General features: G+C 57.2%; 5 protein-coding genes across 5 annotated transcripts; 3 read left to right on the forward strand and 2 right to left on the reverse strand.

Moving 5' to 3' along the window:
- Window positions 1-42: 42 nt before the first annotated feature.
- CDEST_07924 (Putative complex 1 LYR protein) lies at window positions 43-1,446 on the forward strand. Its single transcript, XM_062924083.1, has 5 exons — window positions 43-222; window positions 431-595; window positions 735-797; window positions 854-903; window positions 970-1,446. Exons 1-5 carry the CDS (start codon window positions 166-168, stop codon window positions 977-979), a joined length of 345 nt encoding a protein of 114 aa, XP_062780134.1. The 5' UTR covers window positions 43-165; the 3' UTR covers window positions 980-1,446.
- Window positions 1,447-1,705: 259 nt separating this feature from the next.
- CDEST_07925 (uncharacterized protein) lies at window positions 1,706-5,212 on the forward strand. The gene is made up of 3 exons (XM_062924084.1): window positions 1,706-2,003; window positions 2,104-2,895; window positions 2,957-5,212. The coding sequence occupies exons 1-3, from the start codon at window positions 1,992-1,994 to the stop codon at window positions 4,811-4,813; spliced, it is 2,661 nt and encodes an 886-aa protein (XP_062780135.1). The 5' UTR covers window positions 1,706-1,991; the 3' UTR covers window positions 4,814-5,212.
- A 1-nt stretch (window position 5,213) lies between these two features.
- Window positions 5,214-8,233, reverse strand: CDEST_07926 (Putative Galactose-binding-like domain superfamily, galactose mutarotase-like domain superfamily). The gene is made up of 4 exons (XM_062924085.1): window positions 6,958-8,233; window positions 6,421-6,887; window positions 6,231-6,356; window positions 5,214-6,157 (listed from the first exon to the last, which is right to left on the reverse strand). The coding sequence occupies exons 1-4, from the start codon at window positions 7,175-7,177 to the stop codon at window positions 5,228-5,230; spliced, it is 1,743 nt and encodes a 580-aa protein (XP_062780136.1). The 5' UTR covers window positions 7,178-8,233; the 3' UTR covers window positions 5,214-5,227.
- Window positions 8,234-10,113: 1,880 nt separating this feature from the next.
- Window positions 10,114-14,057, forward strand: CDEST_07927 (uncharacterized protein). Its single transcript, XM_062924086.1, has 10 exons — window positions 10,114-10,796; window positions 10,858-10,947; window positions 11,004-11,523; window positions 11,586-11,708; window positions 11,770-11,782; window positions 11,834-12,228; window positions 12,280-12,347; window positions 12,398-12,609; window positions 12,662-12,840; window positions 12,907-14,057. The coding sequence occupies exons 1-10, from the start codon at window positions 10,618-10,620 to the stop codon at window positions 13,741-13,743; spliced, it is 2,616 nt and encodes an 871-aa protein (XP_062780137.1). The 5' UTR covers window positions 10,114-10,617; the 3' UTR covers window positions 13,744-14,057.
- A 572-nt stretch (window positions 14,058-14,629) lies between these two features.
- CDEST_07928 (Putative importin-beta domain, armadillo-like helical, importin beta family) lies at window positions 14,630-19,520 on the reverse strand. Its single transcript, XM_062924087.1, has 6 exons — window positions 18,769-19,520; window positions 18,505-18,563; window positions 17,604-18,410; window positions 16,368-17,540; window positions 16,016-16,259; window positions 14,630-15,964 (listed from the first exon to the last, which is right to left on the reverse strand). The coding sequence occupies exons 1-6, from the start codon at window positions 18,815-18,817 to the stop codon at window positions 15,666-15,668; spliced, it is 2,631 nt and encodes an 876-aa protein (XP_062780138.1). The 5' UTR covers window positions 18,818-19,520; the 3' UTR covers window positions 14,630-15,665.
- Between the last annotated feature and the right edge of the window lie 1,445 nt (window positions 19,521-20,965).

Consider the following 20,965-nt stretch of genomic DNA (forward strand, 5'->3'; position numbering starts at 1 on the left):
CGAGGGGCGTTTGCATCATAGGTAGGTAGGTACCTAGGCGGGTGCCGCCTCTTCTCTGCACCCTCCGAAATTATTCCTATCCGGCCAGCAGCAACTTGACTCCCTCGACCAGCGAAATTTACCGCCACCACGCGAACAACCTTCAGCGAGATTAAAGCGCATACGATGGCGACGGCGATACAGGCTCTCAAGGGCGATGCGCCGCAGCAGGTGCGGTCTCTGGTACGTCTGGCGAAAATTCCGCAGCGCCTTCTTTCCCCGGTGAACGATGCATGATGCACGATGTCATCTTTGTCGCCTCCCCACACTCTCGTCACCTGTTCCAGCAATGAGTCCTTGTTGAGAAGAGGGGCGCGGTGTGAAGAGCATGAGAAGGGAAAGAGATGGTCATCAGATCGCTAACGAGGACACCCTCCCCGGGCGTGCGCAGTACCGCCAGCTCCTGAAGACGGGCGACCAGTTCGCGGCCTACAACTTCCGCGAGTATGCTAAGCGCCGGACGAGGGACGCCTTCCGCGAGAACAAGGACGTCGAGGACCCGCGGCGGGTGCAGGAGCTGATTCAGAAGGGGTTGAACGACCTCCAGAGCCTGAAGGTTGGTTAATCTTTTTGCTCCGCAGCTCTCGCCCCGTACATCATCCTTATCGAGCCCGTTGGGGCAGCCCTACGGTGTTTGTCTGGCAAAGCGCTGGTGGAGCAGACGTTGAAGAGCCAGGGCTAACGTTCGTGCGCAGAGGCAAACGGTCGTCAGCCAGTTCTTCCAATTCGACCGACTAGTGGTCGAGGGCGGTGCCGCGGTAGGTCTATCCCGACAATCTAGAGGAGTGTGATAATGGTGCTGACGGGCGAGTAGGGCAAGCAGAAGGGCGACAAGGGTGACATCGTCAGGCAAAAGGACCAAGGGTACGTCTTTCCGCGTCTTTCTCGGCGTCCCGCCGCTTCGTGTCACAGTGCTGACAAACTACACAGCTGGGACTAAAGGCAAATGAAAAACAAAATCCGTCAGAAATGCCGTCTTAATATCACGCCGAGTCAAACCGATGATCGGGCGTTTGTGTACTATATATCATGTGAGAGGAGGGCCAAAAGTGTACATCACCAGCATGCTGTGCGGAACCAAGAAGAAGGGGCGGGCGGGCGGGCGAAACGTCGAATTCCTGACGATATCACAACGGGAGGGGGCGGAGGGGATTCCCGAATGCAAAAAGCCTCCACTCCGGAATTGTCCTTTATTTTGTTTCTCGACCAGGGCTTTTTGGAGCATATAGACATGGCAATGGAGTTTCTACGAGTGCTGGGCCTTGATTATGAACTTGAGACTCCCGAGTGTTGCGGTTCCGTGATGATGGTGCTTGTATGTAGACACTCGAGATGGGTATGAGTGTTTCAGAACGTATGGGATGGCTTTTGGACAATATACAAAATCCATGCCAGGCGATAGAGGATGCACACAACGAAAGATTCATGTGTCCGCCAAACTCGCATTGTCCTCGCGACCTTGACCAGGACAACAGGGGCCCAAGGAGACACTCCCGTATCCATCCATGGCAGCCACATTGATTTCGGACCAAGCGCTCACCGAACTTGACCGACAACGAGTCACGTGTCGCGTCCCGTGACACTAGCGCCGCTACGGTTTGTCGAGTCGCGACAAGGCTGGGTTTCCAGGTGGAGCCAATCCCGGGGCATTCTGGCTGTAGCTCAGCTGGTCCATCGACGAAACACACTCCAAAGCGCTCGCGCGTGTCGCATTGCCTACATTCAATTGACAACGCGAATCTTCTTTCTTTCTTTGTCTTTTTAATCGCGACTTCCTCGAGCCGGCGCAGATACCCCTCAGCTCTTGTGACCAAGAAAGCCAAGCGCGACATCGTCAAGTTCACGTTCACTCAACCCCTTGTCGCGTGGCTCGTGACAACCTCGACTTGCTTGGGCTTTTGGCTACTGTTGGATACCATTGGTGATTATATACAGCTCTTTTAGTGTTAAAAATGGCGCCGGGTGTAAGTTTCCTCTCGAGCAGAATTGCGCGCCTGAGCTACGGACCATGAACCATGGTTCGCGACGCGGGGCAGCAGGGTCTAACGCGTGGATGACCTATAGACTCGACGCGCGAACCGCAGCGGGTACACCGAACACGATGACTTTGAGGGCCTTCCCGTGCGCCAATGGCGTCACGAGTGGGTGAATATCGAGCCGCCCGCGCCCGCCGAGACGACGCAAAAGAACGACATCTGGGACGTCGAGCTCCCATGGGGCATGCCCAAAGACGCAGGCCTTCTGCCCCAACACAGCCAGGACTTGCTGCGTGCGGCGAGATCTGGGGTTCTTTATAAGAGACCCGCGCCCACGGAGGATGAAGAGGCCGACGCCGACGCCGTGGCAGAGAAGCCGGACAAGAAGGAGGACGATGCCGACCCCAAGGGTTTCCAGGTCAAGCTGTGGAAGCAGATCAACCGTAACTCGGAGGGCTCCCCCGTCTCGCACCTCGCAAAGCGCCGGAAGGGTACGGTCACGATATCATCCAAGACGGTCAGTAGCTTTACGCCCGGCGCGACGGTGACCAAGGCAACCGTGCGGAGGGTTGACGCCGCTGGCAACCCGTACACGCAAGAGATCACGCTGCAGGAGGGTCAGGCGGTTGAGGGCGAAATCATCTCGACGACCATCGTGCCCGCCGCGGCTGTCGACCCCGCGCAAGCACCGCCCCAGCGCGTGCGACGGCCGCCGCCCCCCAAGAAGAAGAATAAGCCCGGTCCGGGCCGCGGGCGCAAGAAGAAGGTCCTTCCTTTGCCTGCGCCGGCACCGGGCGCACCGGGCGCACCGGGCGCGGTGCCCCCAGCAGAAGGCGTTCCCGTGGTACCCAAGGTTGAAGGGGCCGAAGGAACAGAGACAGTAAGTTAACAATCAGGATCGGCGGCCGAACTCCGCAACTCGTAACTGACCTGAGTTACAGGCTGTCAAGCAAGAGCGTGAGGACTCCAACAATCCCGACAGCGAGATGGCCGACAACGACGACGACGACGGCGATGACGACGGCGACGAGGGCGACGACGATGGAGACGAGGAACAACGTGACGGCGAGAACACTGACAGCCAAGACCAGGAGATGGCCGACGCATCTCCTTCCGTGCCCACGCCGGCACTCGACGCTTCGACCGAACTGACCGACCCCGAATCCCCCGTGCCGAAGCGGGCCGCACCACCTGTAAACCCTGTTAATCTCGTTCCTCCTCCGGCCATGCATTTGGCAAACTCGTCGCCCAAAGGCAGCCCTCTCAAAAACGTCGTTCTGCCGTCCCCGACAGAGCCATCGTCGCAATTCTCCCTTGTTGCAGAAGCCTTGGCTCCCAAGCTTGAGTCGAAGGATGAGTCGAAGGATGAGTCGAAGGCTGAGCCGCGGAGTGGGCCGCAGGGCGAGGCTCAGGGCGAGGCTCAAGGCGGGTCTCAGGGTGAGCCTCAGGGTGAGCCTCAGTCGATAGATGTGCCCATGACCGATGGACCAGAATCTCCTTCGCAAGCACCCACCGAACCGTTCAACGCGAACGTTGACCAGCTCTCCACTATCGACACCACGACGGAAGCTGCCCAAGATGCGTCGGCGTCTCTCCCTCCCGCTGAAAAGGTCGGGGACATCGTTTCACCTATGGCAGAGACCAGGTCCACCTTCTCGCTGGCAACAACGGCCGAGACGGAGGCTTCGGGTACCAGACTAGAAAGTGGGGACCAGACGATGGCTTCGAATGAGGCGCCACCGGATGCTATGGTGCTGGATATCCCCGATGAGCCTGAAGCATCTCAGGTCCCTGACGTTCCTGAGGTTCCGGAAGTCCTTTCGACCTCAGAAGCAGCGCCTGCCGAGGAAACGTTGGCTCCTCCCGTTGAAGATGTCACGGAAAAGAAGGAAACGAGCCCTCCGCTCCCGACAACGAGCATTGAAGAGCCTCCAGCGCCCGAGGCGGAATCCGGCGCTCCGGTAGTTGAGGAGATGCCGCTCGCGCCACCCGTGATGGAGCAGCCTGCAGAGGTAGTCCAGTCGCCTGCGAAGTCTCCGGCCAAGTCGCCTGCAGCCATCTTGGAACCGCCGGCTCCTGTTGAGCCCCCTGTGGTGGAACCTGCCGATTTTGCGCCCGAGATTCCAGTGGATGTGCCTGTCGAGGTACAAGTTGATGTGCCCATGGAGGCGCCAGCAGCACCCATCGAGGCACCTGTCGAGGCATCTGTCGAGGCACCCGTTGAAGCACCCATCGAGGCACCCATTGAAGCACCCATCGAAGCACCTGTCGAGGCGCCGATTGACGTTACTGTCGAAACTCCAGCCGAACCCATCGTTGCCGAGTCCGAAGCAAACCGGCCGCCGCCTGTCGAAGTCCCCGTGGTGCCTGAGGACGACGGCCCGGACCTGCTCGCCGGCTTGGAGACGGAGCTGGATCGCCAAGCCGAGATAAGCAAGTCCCCGCTTCCCGAGCCTCCTGCCGCACCCCATCCGGAACCAGCAGAACTGCCTGAGATCGCGAATCCTGTGCCGTTGCCGGATGTCCCGCCGATCGAGCCGGAGGAGCCGAAGCAGGAGAAAGTTGAGGAGCAGAATGGGGAGCAGAACGGGGATCAGAAGGCGACACCTGAACCCGCTACGGCTGCTGAGCACCCCGAACCAGTTCCTGCCTCCGCGGCTCCCGAGGCAGTAGACCCGACGCCGCCGCCGGCTACCGAGGCTTCCCCCCCGAACACGGAAACGGCGCCCAAGGACGAGGCCGAGGAAAAGAGCGCGGGAACAGCAACCGATGCACCCGCGCCCGCGGCTGACGCCTAGTTGACGGGCTTTCGTGGCGCGTCTTACCGAGGAGCCTACTCGTTTGATGGTGTTGGGTTTTGTTTGGGTGTTTGAAAGCGCATGGTGACAGGGGAGGTGGGTTCCTTGAAGGAAAAAGTATGTTTACGTGTATGGAGTACTGTTAAGAGTATGCGATACTGCGCAAGAGGGGTGTCCGTCGGTGAAGGTGGTCGGCTGTATTCCATTCAAATATCGATGTCATGATTGAGAGATTCGACCTTCTACCTCGCCCCTCCGTGTTCACTTGCTCCACAATGCAGGACTCAGTTGTCCATGGCATGGCACTCGTTTATTATTATGCTATTTTCTTTTACATGGCTGATGTACGGGTATGCACACGTTTCTATGGACAGGTTTCTATGTACTATGGACACACACATGTTACAATGAATCTCACCACTCCAGGACGATGCTGTCCCAGATGAAACCCCTCCAGGTCGTGTTCCGCGTCAGCTGGAATGTGACCTCGTTCTCGCCCTGCCTCAGCAGCGCGCCGGGGACGGGGAACTGGAAGAGGCGCCACTCGCCGGCGGCCGTGGCGCTGCGGTAGACGGACGGGTCGTTGAGCAGGCCCGAGGTGGAGTCGGCGCCGACGGCGCCGCTCGTGAGGTTGCCGACCTGCTGCCCGTTGGCGAGGACGACGCTGCTCGTGCCGGTTGAGTAGCCGGCCAGCGAGACGATCAGGTTCGCCGTCTCGGGCGCCGGGGAGGGGAGCTCGCCGATGCGGAAGCTGATGGTGTAGTTGCCCCTGTGGGTCTGGCCGTAGCACCAGTCGCTCGGCTTGGAGCAGCCCGCGCGGAAGACGATGTTGGCCGGGCACGAGGCGATGATAGCGTGGCCGTAGTAGGGGTCGCCGCCGTGGGCGAAGCCGAGCGAGGTGCGGTCGAACTCGCCGACCTGGAAGAGGCGCTTACGGTCAGAGACAGCCCAGGCGAGGGTGCCCAGGTCCGTGGTCTGGGCGTCGGCGACGTCGACGTCGTTGAAGAGCAGCTGCGTCGTCACGTCGGCGAGGGCGCCGCCGTTGGACCAGGCCTGCAGGGCGTAGCCGTTGGCGGCGGTGCGGACGTGCGGGATCTCGAAGGCGCCCTGGTCGTCGGCGTAGGTGGTGTAGTAGTAGTCGGAGCCCATGTCGAGGGCTGTCTTGGTGGGGCGGTTGTCGCCGAGGAAGACGGCGGCGCCGGCGGCGGGGCGGCCGTCGGACAGGAGGAGCTTGCCCTTGACGGTGCCGCGAGAGTGGTAGGCAGCGTCATCGAGCCAGGGGTAGGGCCAGGCGGCGAATTCGGAGGCGGCGCGGGACTCGGCGTCGGATTTGGAGCCGTCGTTCTGGGGAGGAGGGAGGGCATGTCAGCGCTGCTCTCCTTCCCGGGCAGGACGGATAGGGTTGGATTTTGCTTACCAGGTACCAGAGCCAGGGACCCCACATCTTGCCGTCGGGGAAGACGTCGACGGCAGAGACCTGGAAGTGGGTGCCGTGGATCATGTTGAGCTGCACGGCGTCGCCGGTAGCACTCTCACGGTGGACCTGTGTACGTGTTTATTAGTTTTAGGGACCCCGGGTGGGACGAAGAAGAGAGGCCAAAGGTTACCATGAGCTCCTGCTTCAGGTGGTTGCCATTGTAGTAGTCTTTGCCGGCGTTGATGTACCAGCTGCCGACCTCGTCGCCGTAGACGCCGTAGTACTTCTGGGTGCGGATGAAGTCGGAGAAGTCGTACTTCGTGATGTAGCCGGAGCCGTCGGGCGTGCGCCAGGTCTCGTCCTGGACCTTATTCTCGGGCAGGTAGTCGCTGAGCGGCGGCAGCGGCTTGTCGTGGAGGCCCGTCTTGCCGTTGGGGAACGTCGCGTTATCGAGGCGCCAGAGGGTACGGAACTCGCCCAGCGTGGGCAGGTTGTGGTTGACGAAGTACTGGTAGGCGCCAGCGAGCCCCTGGAAGATCACCCAGTGGAAGTCACCGTCGATGGAGGTGAACTTTACGTCGATGAAGGGCTTGCCCTCGTAAGTGCCCTTTTTAGCGATGCTGGCCGAGGTCCAGGCGATGTCGTTGGCGGCGCCGTCTATATTACTGTCAGTTGGGTAAGGGTCCCGGGGTGTAACATGGTCACAATGTGGGTAGTCCGTCCGTACTGTAGCTGACATAGTGGCCAACGGCGTTCCCGACAAGGTCGCGGTTCTTGTAGTTGAGCTTCACACCGTATTTGAGGCCTTGGGTCATGTTCCAGACATCGTTGCCGATGATCCACGTCTGGTTGTCGATCTGGGTGAGGAAGGGCTCTGCCTGGGTTGGTGCGGCGAGTGCGTTGGAGACGAGACCCCCGAGGGCGGCGACGAAGAGACTGCTCCTCATCTTGGGCTTCAACGTCACGGGTAAAAGAGACACGGAAGACCACACTGAGTTCACAATGCTACCTCAACCCAAGAAACGGGCGTGACGGACAGCTGAATATATACCATTCGCGGCTGAAGCCCCCCCCCCCCTGCATGAGCCAACCCGAACGAGCATCAAACCGCGCAACCGGCACGCCGGCACCGCTCTTCTCCTCATTTTACCCCTCGTCGTTCGTCTTGTTCCTGGAGAGTGTGGAGAAGTGCATAGCCAAATTGCTACTAGCTCCAGCTCACACTCACGGGTGACGATGCAAAGGAAAGCGGTGTTGGTGGTTGGGGAGGAGGGGCAACGGAGGTCAGGTGGTGTCGACGGCGACGCATACCGCAAGCAGGGCCCTACCCTGTTCTCCGCAACAGATGCATTGGGAGGCGGCGGCGGGCAGTGATAAGTGGGAAATTCGCTAGAGGGCTCGTTTGCTCGGGGGATCGGGATATTGAGAGATTGGGAGAGGTGACAGAGCGCATCTAGGTTTTTCAAGATCGCCAAGCAACCCCCGAGGTCTGGGGGAAGCTGGGCAGCTGGAGGGCGTGTGGAGTGCACTTGGGGGCTATGGATTACCCCGACTTCGGGTTACCAAGTGCCGAGTTGTTGGAGAAGTGGCGTCTGTCGCCGGCCGACCTACCCAATATGCTCGTGTTCTGCATATCGGTAGCTGTCATTACTCGTTAGCTGTGATTTGAAGAGGCTGCCGGACAGCCGACCACGTTGGAAACAGGGGGAGAGGAATGTCCGGAGAATATGTGCCTGCATTGCGGCACGAAGTTGACTGAACTTATTGCACTGCAGCAGGACCAGAGTTGCCAAGATGCAAGATGAGCCCAAGGAAGCCCGAGGCGTAGTAGGCTTTGAGTTTGAGTTTGGACAAATGCGGGTCTCCATAGCAGTGTAAGAAAGAGAGAAACGGTATGCCTTTGTGGATAATTATAGAAACCACAATAAACCCCCCGGACGACCGAGAATGGGGAAGAAGAACGACAAGGCCACAATGCCGCAGAGGAAAAAAGCCGGTGGCATGTTGCTGTTGCTGCTGTTGATGAATGCATCAGAGGAGGAGGGGGTGGAGAGTAGTGGGTCGCAACTGACACCAGCCACAACCCCAGCCATGGCACTAGCCACGGCACTGGTCACCGCACGAATCAATGTCTCGACTGGGCAGGTGCCTTGCCCTGCCTGCCTACCTATCTACCCACGTCCCTAGGTAGGTGGTGTACTCTGTAGATAGGGTTTAACTCGGGGAAGGAGAAATGAGCTGGGCTTCCCATAGGCTTCATTATCAATTTCTTGGTGGAAGTTAGAGTCCCTTCTGCCCTCCTCCTCCTCAGATTGCCTGAAAAACTCGCACAGCCACCGCGACCCAGGTGCATGGCTCGTTTGTCCATGTAGCGCATCGTTTGAACCCGACGGCTGTCGAAAAGCGGCTCTACAGTAATGACATGGCCATCGCATCTGAAGTACACATCTCTCAGACTTGAGCGGCGCACAGAGACCCATCACATCAACGGATTCCTCAGCTCCAGCGGCCATGACCAGGAGGGCGCCAAGCCGGGGACGACTGGATACCTACTGGACGGCCCGTCTGATGGAGCCGACAAGACTTTCGGCGCCCGGTTGGTCACGGCGGACACACACAGGGTGCCCAGTCGTCCGACAGCCCCGGGCACGGTCGAATCAAAACTTGGGGGTCACCATTGACGATGACCTTTGCAAACGGCGTTGAAGGACGTAGGATATTCGGCTACAATAAGAATGTAGCCCCTTGCGTCACCAAGCCAACTCTGCCCCTTTCCAAGTAGCGTAAGCCATCGGGGGGGCGATCTGTCAGCGACGACAAAAGAGAGTTGTGTCTTAGCTCTCGGCAAGATGGTCCCTGCAGGTAAAAGATGGCCGGCGCACCACGCTTCTTGACTCAACCAGGAGGCCATCGCAGCCGATCAGGCCAGGCCCAATCGAAATTTGGAACCTGCCTACGAACGAGTGCTTCAATTGTGACTCGACGACTGTTGGGCTAGGTTTATCAACAAAGTAATGTGAGGACAGACGGATGAGAGCACGTGAGACCGGCAATCACCAAACTTCGCCGCGTTCCCTCCCAATCCCGATCCGTCGTGTCGCGCTCCGGCCTGGCCCATATCCGACGCTACATTCATTTGCCAATTGCCCCGCGGGGAGATACAGTGGTCCTTTCCTAACCGGCGATGTCTCCGCATGACGTTAATCAAGCCTCGCCGAGCCTGACTCGCGAAAAACGCCGCAAGCCGCCTTTCTCCCCCCCTTCTTGATATCTTGCGCCCGCCACACCCTATCCTAGTCCTTGCGCCAGACAAACGGCGACAAGCTATATCCATGGCTGCCTCGACTCCAGCACGACATCGGATGCTGTCTCCGGAAGCAGAAGCCCCAACCGCCGTGGTCTCGACCTCTGACGCGCCGTTTGCTCGCAGTGCTGAACATTCCAATCAACCGTATCACACACACACACACCCCTGTTCTAACCCCCAACCCAACATTCACTGCTTGGTCTGTGCCAGCTACAGAGGAACTGAGGAAGGGAAGCGCATGGTCCACCTCCTTTTGCGCTCCAGGCTTGGCATCTCCTTTCGATATTGCACGTGGGACGGCGTCCAGTCTTCGTCGAGTTACCAGCCAACGAACTCATAGACCCTCCCCTCCCCGTCCAAGCTCCTGGTAGCCGGGCTTTGCTTCGCCCTATTGTTCGACAATAGATATACGATGTAGAGTACTAAAGACGGATTCGCCAGAGACGTAACGTATCCTTTCTTCCTGGTGTTGGGGTCCGCTTGACGCCATCAGTTCCGCACCAACTTCGAGTGCCGATCACTAAACGAGCCTCGCCGGTAAACTTAAAACCCACGCTTGAACCCTTCAGGGGGGGGAACAACAGGAACTAGTGCCTAACAGTTTGGGCTTCCCTTCGTCTCGTCGAAACCTGCACAAGATTACCCGCTCTAGTGCGTCTTTCTGGAACATCTGGGAATGTCATTGGCGCCTCGCAGCAGCCTTTCTTCTGCTCTTCTCTTTCCACCACTCACTCATTCCACTACCTGCGTATTCTTTGCTTTGCCGACTGCACCTGTATAATCCTCTTCTCGCCCCCACGTTCACTCACGCGACCCCGGTCTCTGAGACTACTGTTGGTTTACTTCGATTCTCTTCGCTTTGCATTGCTTTTTCGCCAACAGACTCCCCGTGTTCCGCGAATCCTTCGCGTCGATCTCCAGGTTGCCGTTCCCTTTCCCACCGATCACAGAGTCAATTCCACCCTGCCGCAGGTTTCAGTCTAGTCTACCTGTGTTTGCTTGCATACACACCTTGCCCACACCACAACACCGTCTCTCGCCAGTGGACCGTGAGGCTGGACCTAGCCGTCTCGATGCACAATGGAGTACGGTGATGAAGGCGCCAAGCCGAACATGATGGCTTCGGACATGAGCGCCGACACGAATGCCGCCGGAAGCGCGAGGAGCGATTCCCTCGGCGCTCTTGATCCCATCACGCAGCAGAATCAAAACGGCCCAAAGCCGCCCATCAAGCGCAGAGCTCCCATCGCCTGTAAAAGGTTTGGTTCATCTGTCGGCCCACTGGGCGACTCGTGACTCGGTGAGCTAAACGTCAACCAGGTGTCGCCGCATGAGAAGCAAATGCATGCACGAGAAGGGACAACCGCCATGTAAATCTTGCGCGGAAGCCGGCATCCCAGCCAGTGAATGGTACCGATGAAGTCGATCGATTTCCGCCACCGAGTCTCCAAACTAACTGATGGCAGCGTCTTCCCTCAGCGCGGCCAACCGGATCTGGATCGTGAGTATCGACACCCTCGCATGAGGGCCGAAAAAACCGCCAAGCGGGACGCCGAGAAGGCAAAGCGGAGCGCGTCCGTCGCGTCCGTCCCGCAGGGGCTGTCTACGCCAGCGCTCCGGAAGCCTGCAGACGAATGGGAATATCTCCCGCCGCTTCCCGACATCATTGACGCTGTCCACATTTTCACGCGCAAGTACTTTCAGCTTGGCTTCATCCCGAAGGAGCTGTTCCCACAGCAGCTGCAGCGAGACCACCGCTCCGTCAGCGTCTTCCTCCTGCTCGGCATCCTCAGTGTTTCGGCCCGGTTCTCGCCCGCATTGGCCCAGAGATACCAAGGGGAAATGAAGGCCGTCGACTACTTCATGGAGCGGGCCAGTAACCTGGCGCTGAACGAGCTATATCAGGAGCCCACTCTAGAGCGTTGTCAAGCTTTCTATCTATTGAGTCTTGCTCAGCAAGGGAGCGGATGGAGGAACAGAAGCTATGTAGGTTTGCCTGAGATTGGAGGTCCTGAGGAGTAGTCTTCCGGCTGACTGACCCATGACAGATAAACATTGGCATTGCTACCAGGATGGCCGTGCTGATGCACCTTCACCGGGAAGAGTTCTACAAGATGAAGAACCCTACCAGAGAGATGATCATCAGAGCGGAATCTGCCCGGAGAACTTTGGTGAGTCGAGCAGCCCAGCAAAACAACTCCAGGGAAAAGGGCCAATGCTAACAACTTCCAGTGGATGTTACACAGTGCGTGATCAGCATCACATGTGCAAGGCGTCCCTGCTAACAGCATGATAGGCCAAGACAACCTTCATTGCGGTGCTCTTTCGCCCGTTTCTCTGGCCGCAAATGATATAACGGCATTGCTCCCTAGTAACGAGGAGGATTTCGCCTACGGCCGCGAGCCACTCTCCCGTGCGGCCCTCGAAGATACTCCACCCGCACGCGAGAACCCTTCCCTCATCCACCAACCGTCCCGGTCTCTGTTTGCGAGCCTGATGCAGGCACATTACTACTGGGGCAAGGTCGCGCGCAGGGCCATGGCAACCATGAAGAGCGCCAAGCCCTGGGATCCAACCAGCGAGTACGCCATCATGGCCAAACAACTTTGGAACTGGGAACAGCAGCTCCCACAAGATCACCGATGGAGCATGGTCCTGCTCAAAGGGCACAAGTCGGTCGGCGAAGACTTGGTAGGTCGGGGGTCCAGAGCCAGAGTGGACTAGACTGACTGACGGCCGTAGGCTTATCTTGGAGTTACCATGATCACGAAGCTCTGCAACATCGTGTTGAGAAGGGCGTATCTTGATAAGTTCGTCGGTGCTTTCCCTCAACATCTCGCGCGAGTGCTAACCGAAACAGTATTATCAAGACGGATGAAAAGGATCCCCAGCGCCGAGCCTTCTTCGCCCAGATGTCGGACGACCTTTTTCGCAACGTGCGGGAGCTGTATGAGCAGGTTGACGCTCAGTTCAGTGTCCGGTCTTCAGAAGAGGGCGTCGGAGCTCAGATGGCATCGTTCTGTGTCTACAGCTGCGGCCTCTTCTCGACCTATTTGGCCAAATACCGGAACAGTGAGCCCTCATTTGCCAATGTTGTGTGTGTCGTCCCAGCTAACGGGTCTAGTCTGCTCGGACAAGTCCATTGTCGCCCAAGCACCGAACATGCTGCAACGCTGCATGTCTATACTCATTGAGTCCAAACAGACGTGGCCCTTGGCCTCTCGCTGGCTTGAATCGTTAGAGCGGTTCTCGCGTGATCCCAAAGCAGCTGCCTTCAGTCTCGAAGGCAGCATGGCTGACGGCGTATGTTTGTCCGGTTCGCATGTGCTCACGCCCATCGGAGATGCTGACTCTCGTTCGACCTCTCAGAACGATCGTACCCTCCGCCCACTGCATCCGTCGCCTTCGAACTTCACCACAAAGGGACCACGCGCAGAGGCGCCCAAGTATCAGCTTCCTGGCCCGCCCACAACGCCCTTGGACGAGAAAAAGCCGCCGCCGCCATCACTACGAAACAACAGCACCAGCAGTAGCGCGTCCATTATTCTTCCTCCTCCGAGCCCGTCCCCGAGTTTACAGCAGCAGCAGATGCATCAGCAGAACAACACTGTCCTGTTCCCGCTTCCGCTTCCGCTTCCGCCTTTGGCCACCACCCACCAGCAACAGCAGCAACAGCAACTTCATCAGCCACATCATCAACAGCCACAGCATTCGCAACACCACTACCAACAGTCACCACAACACCAAATCCTCTCTACTCACCACCACCAACAACAACAAGAACAGCAGCACCATCATCACCACCACCACCAACAGCAGCACCACTCGCAACAACCAATCCTCCAGCCCCATATGCAGCAGATTCCCCCCGAGCTGCAACCGCACTTCTCCTCACCCATATATTCCCAGGCTCCCCCGCCATACAGCCCGAACAACGGCATGGGAATACTTGTACAGGCCGCCACCTTCGATACGGCGAGCCCGATCCTGGGCGGCCCGCCATCGACAAACCCGTACGACCCGACAGCCGCGGCTGCCGTGGCCGCATTCTACAACTCGCCGGGCTCCGCGTCCATCGTTCTCGGTCCCGGCACTGACGGCTTCGAGTGCGAGCTGCAGAGCTGGTTCGACGGCGAGGCGCCCGTCCAGGCGACGAGCTGGATCGGAAACGGCGCCGCAGGTCTCGGCTGGTTTGGGTCTACATAATTTTATGATGCAACCATTCGTTTTACTCGTTTGTAACAAGAGCATCCATCCGTCGGTCTATGGCCAGCCGCCAAGACAGACCATGAGAAAGACGCGGTCCCTTTCTCCATGACATGTAATCTTGGCGGACGGCGCGGAAGGACAAGGCCGCGCCTCCTCCACACTCCCCTCGCCGGACAGAGACAGGCTGGCGGTCAGTACCTGAGCTTCCATGGCAGGTCAGGAGAAGGAGGGTGCATTCGAGTTCGGGACCCCCTGAGGGTTCCTTTGTTTGCCCTGTACATCACCCGCCATGAGTGTTTTTTTTTTGCCCCCCTTCTTTGAAGAGATCGAGATACCAAAGTCAATTCTGTTCCTTGATTGTATATAAAGAAAACGAAAAGCCTCAATTAAATTTTTGAGCCCTTGAGCGCCCTGTGTTGTGTGGGTTGAATAACAATAATAATAAAAATCAAACCCTCTTGGTGTTTTTTCTTCCCTTCTGCTACGACAATCAAAGCTATAAACCCGACCTCAGCCAGGCTTCTGGGGTGTCCTGTGCCAGGGAATAGAAGCCATCACCCGTATCCATCGCTTTATTTCCTAACAAGTATCTGTAAACTGCTCTAGATGGGGTTGCAACAAAGAGGCAACCCCCTCCCCCCCCCCCCCCCCCCCCCAAAGCGCCCTTTTCCCCAAAATGTTGACACTACAAAACAAGTATTTATTCGCTTTCTTTGTCAAGACAAATGTAGCTGGCAGTCCTTGGGACAAGAGGCTTGTACAGCAATGCAGCTAGATCAATCTCAACATCTACCCCAGCCAAATGCTTGGTCAATCATTTCAGACTCTAGAAAAAATGCTGATTTGGCATCAATCACTGGTTTTTAGGGCTGACGTCACATCCACCACTCTCATCTCTGCTCACAGCGAACGGTCACCAAAAGGTCAAAAGGTCCACAGCATGAAGGGGGCAAAATTCATTGTACGCTCTCTCTCCTGTGACTATCGAGCAAGTGCTAGACAGAAACCACTTGGTCCCATCAAAGCACCCTGCTATGCGCCGCCTTTGTCTTCCTCTGCTGGTTTCTTTCTTTCTCCGTGTCAACTGCATCCACCAACACTCTTCGAATCAGCAGCCCATTCCGCAAAGGCGCTTCCTCTTCTCCAGCCCCATCCACACAGCGCGAAAGCATCAATTCCGATGAAAAGACACCCCGACGAAATCGCATTCAAGTATGGCCTAGAGAAACACCTCTCACAGTTGAGAGAGTTCAACTCCTCCTTTCCTGATGGACCCCAATCACTTGACTGGGTTCGCTTCTCCCAAGAAAGAATGCGGCCGACTCCGAAGTTGGTGTTGACATTGTTCGTTTCCCCGTCTCTCATTGTTCTCATTTCCCCGTCGGAAAGATAAAAATGGCAAACTCCCGGTTCCTTCTGGGGGAAACTCCTTCTACATGATTTTTGGGTCGCCACCGCGCTTTCTATGCGAGGCGTACATGCCAATGAGAACTCCCGCCTCCTCTCTCTAGCCAGCCGTCCATTGCGCGAAAAAAAAACAGTCCAGAAGATACAGCCAAAGGGGGTAGGGGTTGTTGATGTGTTGGTTTGGGGGGGGGGGGATAAGTTAAATCAGGTGCAGTGTCATGATGTGGTGTGATGTGCTTGCAAGGGGTATTTGGTGAAATTAATCCTGGGAGTGAGGGGTGAGGTGGTGCGTTGTTGGTGTCTATATACACGCGAGAGGGCTCCGTGTCATTTTCAATACTGTGTTGTGGCAAGAGTTGGGTGTTTGGCTGTTCTCTCTCCTCGTTTTGACGCAGAGCCGGGCTTGGACAAGTTGAAGCCGGCTGCTCCAGGATATGTGCTGGGCTTGGGGGAATGGGTGTGGGTGTAGATAATCAAACAAGCCGAAAAGCAGCGTCGGTTGGTCGAGACACTCAAGTCTGCGACATGACGTTCGCAGAGCCGCCAAGCTGACGCTTGACCTGCTCACGCGCCCAGCGGGCCGTCTCGATCGTCCTGGGCTGAAACTCGCGGTTGGTCTTCGTCTCCTTAATGAGAGCGGTGAGCCACTCCTGGCGAAAGACGTCGACGAGCTCGCCGTTGGGGTAGGCATCGGCGAGGTCACCGATGACACCCATCGATGCTCTCATGAGAGCCTCGCTACGGTTCATGTCGCTGGCAATCATGTTCAAAAGCTGGAAAATCGAAGGAACGTACTGCTGGAGAGCAGGGGCTGTGGTTGTGTTAGTAGAGATCACCGGCGTTGTGCTGTTCATATACATACTCTTGTTGCCGGACTTCATAGCACCAATAATGCCACCCCAGGCGTCCATGATTCCCTCGCGAAGAGAGATGACGTAGTCGTACATCTCGTACGGGCCCTCGGGACCGGCGTTCACGGTCGCGGCCTGCTGCAAAACTTGAGCAATGACGGACAGGTACGTCTCGAAGTGGCCGCCAATGGCGCCAGCAATGTCACCGAAGCACTGCAGGATGGCCGGCTTGAACTGGTTGCTCAGGGCGGTGCTCTGCGAGTATTGTTAGCAAAAGATTTGACACGCAAGAGACTGCAAGCAACGAGGACGTGGATGCAGACGTAAACATGAGGTGTGGGGGCAAGGGACATTTCAACTAACCTTGAGGTTGTGCAGCAGATGGTTCATGAAGTTGTCGCAGTACGGCTGGCTGCGCTCGCCAAGGGATCGGGTCAGGTCACTAACGAGACCGATGGCCATGGAGCACAAGCTGGGCTCTTCCTGGTTGGAGAGGGCGTTGTACAAGAAGGGGGTGAATGCCTCCATGTACTTGGAGAAGTCCTCTTCCATGGCGTTGGCAAGGGCGCTGATGGTGGCGAAAACGCCGTCGGGCACGCTGGACTTGCTGCCGACGGTGCTGAGGATCTGGAGAAGAGTCTGCATGATGCGGTCGCCCTGGGGGATGATCTCCTTGTCCAGTCTCTGGATAATGGCCTGAAGCACTGTGCACAGGCTGGTCTGCATCTCCTCCAGCATGATTCTGTCCTCGACACTGACAACCTGGCTCTGCATCGGGACGGTGCCCTCGAGACGCTCAATGATGACGCCGGACAAGGAAGCGATGGGCGCCATGCTCTCGCTGGCGGCGTTCTGGACAAAGACATTGAGGACTTCGTAGGCGGCGGTACGGACGTAGGAGTCGCAATCGGGGCGGGCCGTCAGGGCGAGCAAGTTGGTGACGCTCTGGTTGAAGTGGGGGGTCAGAGGGTTCTGGGCGTCGCTGAGGTCGCCGGAGAAGCGCTCAGCCAAGTTCATGAGCGCCCAGCAGCACGATGATGCTATCTTGGCGTTGCTCATCAAGCCGTTGAATAGGGATCGGATGAGAGGGTCCAGGTGCTGGTTGGGATCAATGCTGTCGGACACGCTCTCGGTGATGCGACCAAGGGCATAGGCGGTCGAGTCCTTGACGTGCAAGGAGCTGTCGTCCATCATGCCGATCAGGATAGGAAGAGCCTGCTTAACGATGGGGTCGAGGACCTTCTCATCGGGGCCGTCCATGATGGCGCCAAACGCAGAAACGGCGGCATCACGGTGGTGCCAGTCTTCGGCACGCAGGTTGCCCTCAACAAACTGGAGGACGGGGCTAATGATAGCGGCACCAATAGCCTGGGCGTAGAGAGCGAGACACTGGTAGGCGGCACGGGCCAGGTTGTACTCGTCATCGGCGGCATCCTCGTCCTGCTTCGTAAGGAGCAGAAGGAGAACGGGTACAACCTCGTTGGCAGCCACACGAGCGAAGTTGTAGAAGGGTCGCATCTGGTCGGCGCTCTCAACCTGCAGCAGGGGAAAAGTCAGCATTCGTCTCTCAGCAAGAGGGTGACGGCAAATCATTCTTACCTGAGTGTTGTCGTCCTCAATACCGATCTCCTCCTCGCAGACGGTGCTCCAGAACTCAACGGCCAGCTTAGCAACGTCCTCGTCCGAGGACTTCATGCCCAAAATGGTCAGGCCGAACAAGGCCTTCTCCATGTAGAAGCGCATGTTGTCGTAGTAGAGACCCATGATGCGGTTGAGGCATCCGAAGGCGCCCTGCTGTATCCGGGAGTCATCGGCCTGTGTGGCCTCGCAGACGACCTGCATGATGTAGTTGCGCTCGCCCTCGTGCTTGAAGTTGTTACCGACGAACTCGAGGGAGTCACCGAGGGCCGTGATGGCGGCCAGGCGAACCTCGAGGCTCGTTTCCTCCTTGCGTGCACCCTGGACGACGGCGGTCAAGATGGCGTTGGAGTGGGTGATGAGGGCGGTCCGCAGGTCCGGATCTTGGCTCTCGCAAATGTAACCGATCGTGGTCAACGAGGCCTGCTTCTGGTGCTCGCCACCCTCGCTGACGTTCTTGACGAGAGTGCCCATAAGGTCCTGCCACTGGCCTCTCGGCAGCTCGATGGATGCGATAGAGGAGATGACCTGGGCGGCAGCCTGGCCGGCCTGGGCGTTGGATGAGGAGAGGGTCTGAAGTGTCAGGTCCTTGACCCGGGTCTTGGTCTCGTCATCAGTCTGCTGGAGCCATTTTGCCTGAAGCTCCTGGTGGCGGGCGAAGTCACGGGCGGTGAAGGCGTTCTTGAGAGCGAGACCAGCGGCGGCACGGATGGAGCCATCTGCGCTGTCGTTTGCAAGCTCTTGGACGAGGGTTGCGAGGTATAGGGGCTATTGAGAGAAAAGTTGGTTAGCAAATTTGCCAGCAGCGGTGGGGGGCGGAGGAGGGGGGGGAGTCGGCGTCCAAAAGTGGGCGGGCACATACAAAGTTGTTGTCGGCGGCTTGTGTGAGTTGCTGCTCGGCAGCGTTGCGCAAGTTCGCGTCTGGTTGGAAATGTCAGCCTCGTCTTTCAGATCGGGGAGTGTTCGTGATGCGCGTTGGGACAGGAGCCAAGGAGAAGCAGAGTCTGCTTCATTGTTCTGGCGACTGAAGAACGGCAGACAGGAGAAGAGGGGCGGGAGGGGGTTTGGTGGTGACAGAAATGCGATGCAGCGGAATGCGAAGGGAAAATGAGGAAGCAAAACTTACCAGGCGACAGCGAATTGGCCAAAACCTGGTTGATCTCTGAGCTCGACATGTTTGCCGCTCAAAATGTGGTGGTATGAAGAAGGTAAGGCTGAGCCAGTGCCGATGTTTGGAGGTGTTGTTCGGAAGGGGGGGGCTCGTTGGCAGGTTGCACGTGTCAGGTGGGAGGGAAGGGTTCGAGGCACACTGCACCTGAGGTCAAAGCAGCAGTAGGCCAGAGGGGTGGAAGACGCGGGGTGGGCGGTTGCGGTTGCTTGTGCGGCGATGGCGGTCTAGACGACGGGTTCAAAGTTGGCGCAGTAAGACGGGTGCCAGGGGGGGGTCCGTCGGCAGTCGGCAGCGAGTGAGAGGTCGAGAGTGGTGTGTATGAGAGAGAAAGAGAGAGGAAGGAAGAGAGGATAGGGTTTGTGAGAGAGAAAAAGCGACCGGTGGGTAGAGAGAGGTAGGATCGCCCTGGAGTCCGTATTGTATTAAAAAGACGAGGTCTTGTCTGGAGAGAATTAGAGGGCGTACCGGAAAGAAAAGCTGGACGCAACAACAACAGACAGAGGAGTGTGTGTGAGAGTGTAAGAGTGAGTGAGTCGAAGGGTAGTGAGAGGAATTTTTTTTTCACCTTGTCCCTATGGGTTTGGTGAAAGGGGAGGGAAAAATAGGAGCGGGACCTGGCGAGGTTGTTGACGATCAAAGTGCAAGTGCAGGTGCGTTGTGCTGTGTACTGCTAATGCCCAGCAGAGCCGCCCGTTTCTTGAGGTACCGGGCCGGAGAAGTGACAGTGGCAGTGGTAGCAGCAAGGGTGTAGGTAGTGTGTGTACTGTAGGGGAAAAGAGACACAATAGGTTTTAGGGTGCGCGGGGAGGGTAACAGCAGCAGCAGGAACAACAGAGACAGAGACCAACCTGGATCGCTGGAATGCTGGAGCAGCAGACGGAGACTTAGGGAACAAATTCTGGTTGTCAAGTCAGTCAGCAAAAGGATTGTCTGGGTTGCATGCTAGGTAGCTGAGACTGACTGTCGGGTAGTTCTGCCCCTGTTTTAGCACTAGAGGTACTCTGCTCAGTACGCTGGGTTGGATACAGTGCGCTTAGTACCTAGGCAGTTTGTTCTTTTGTCCCTCACCTTGGATTATTTGACGCAACGCCACTTCCAACAGGCCGACAGTGTGAAAGTGGGTATCAAAAGAAGGGGAAAAGGGCGTTTAATGAGTGTGGGGAAGGAGCAAGTGCCCAATGCAAGTAACCGAGGAGGGGTTGTTTCCGTGTGCTTCTAGCTTGGACTGCTTCCGACTTGGTGCGCTTGCTTGGTGGGAGGAGGGGAGTGATCAATCTTGAGGGGAGACCCTGGATTGGTTGAGAGGGAATGAGAATGTCCTCAGCGCCAACCCAACACTGCAAAGCCACACTGGCTGACTGGCTGTTTGCTCTTTGACAGGAAAGCAAAGAAACCAACACTGGGAAAGCAAAGATGTAAGACTGGGTGTTGGCTTGATGGATAGGAGGTACCGCAGGTCGACTGGAGATGCTATAAATGGATAGATGACTGCCCGTCGCAGTGACTTGACTGACTGAGATGATATGAATCAACCGAGGGAGGGGGGAACCAAATCACAATACTGGATGCGGGAGCATGTTTTTTCCTTTCCTAATGCGGTATCCAACTTTTGACACAGTGTGTCAGCCGTAGTCGCCCATTACGGATACGTGCCCTTCGCAGCCTGAGACTACCCTGCCGTTAGGCACTCATCACCCTATACTTTTTATCAGGAGAAACTTTCTGTAGGTTTGAAGTACCTCGACATTGCCCCCTATTTGGCCTCTCGTATCTATCTCTGCCCCTCCCTGCCCCTCCCATCCAATGAGACACTCCACACAAGAAGCAGGAGAGACTCGCATTGGACGTTGGGGAAGGAGGGGCTGCAGCTTGCGCCTGCGTTGCCGGGCTGCCTACTGGGGCCCTGTTTGTTTTTCTTCTGTTTTTCTTCTCTTTCTCTTACGGTTTACGGATACCGTATACCTTGGCCAGATGAAAGACTCGCAAATGATGCACGCCATGCACAAAATCGCAACAGGGGGAAAGGGATAACAAGAATTGGACTTTATTCGTCGCCTTCAGCCCCCTCGGCTGGGGAAGATGGTTCTGACCGCGCAGCCCAACTGACTTCCTACGGTAGCGTCGGCCCAGACTCCGTAACCGTCCCCCTCGG

The sequence above is a fragment of the Colletotrichum destructivum genome, chromosome 5 (assembly GCF_034447905.1).
Source record: "Colletotrichum destructivum chromosome 5, complete sequence".
In the NCBI taxonomy this organism is placed as follows: Eukaryota; Fungi; Ascomycota; class Sordariomycetes; order Glomerellales; family Glomerellaceae; genus Colletotrichum; species Colletotrichum destructivum.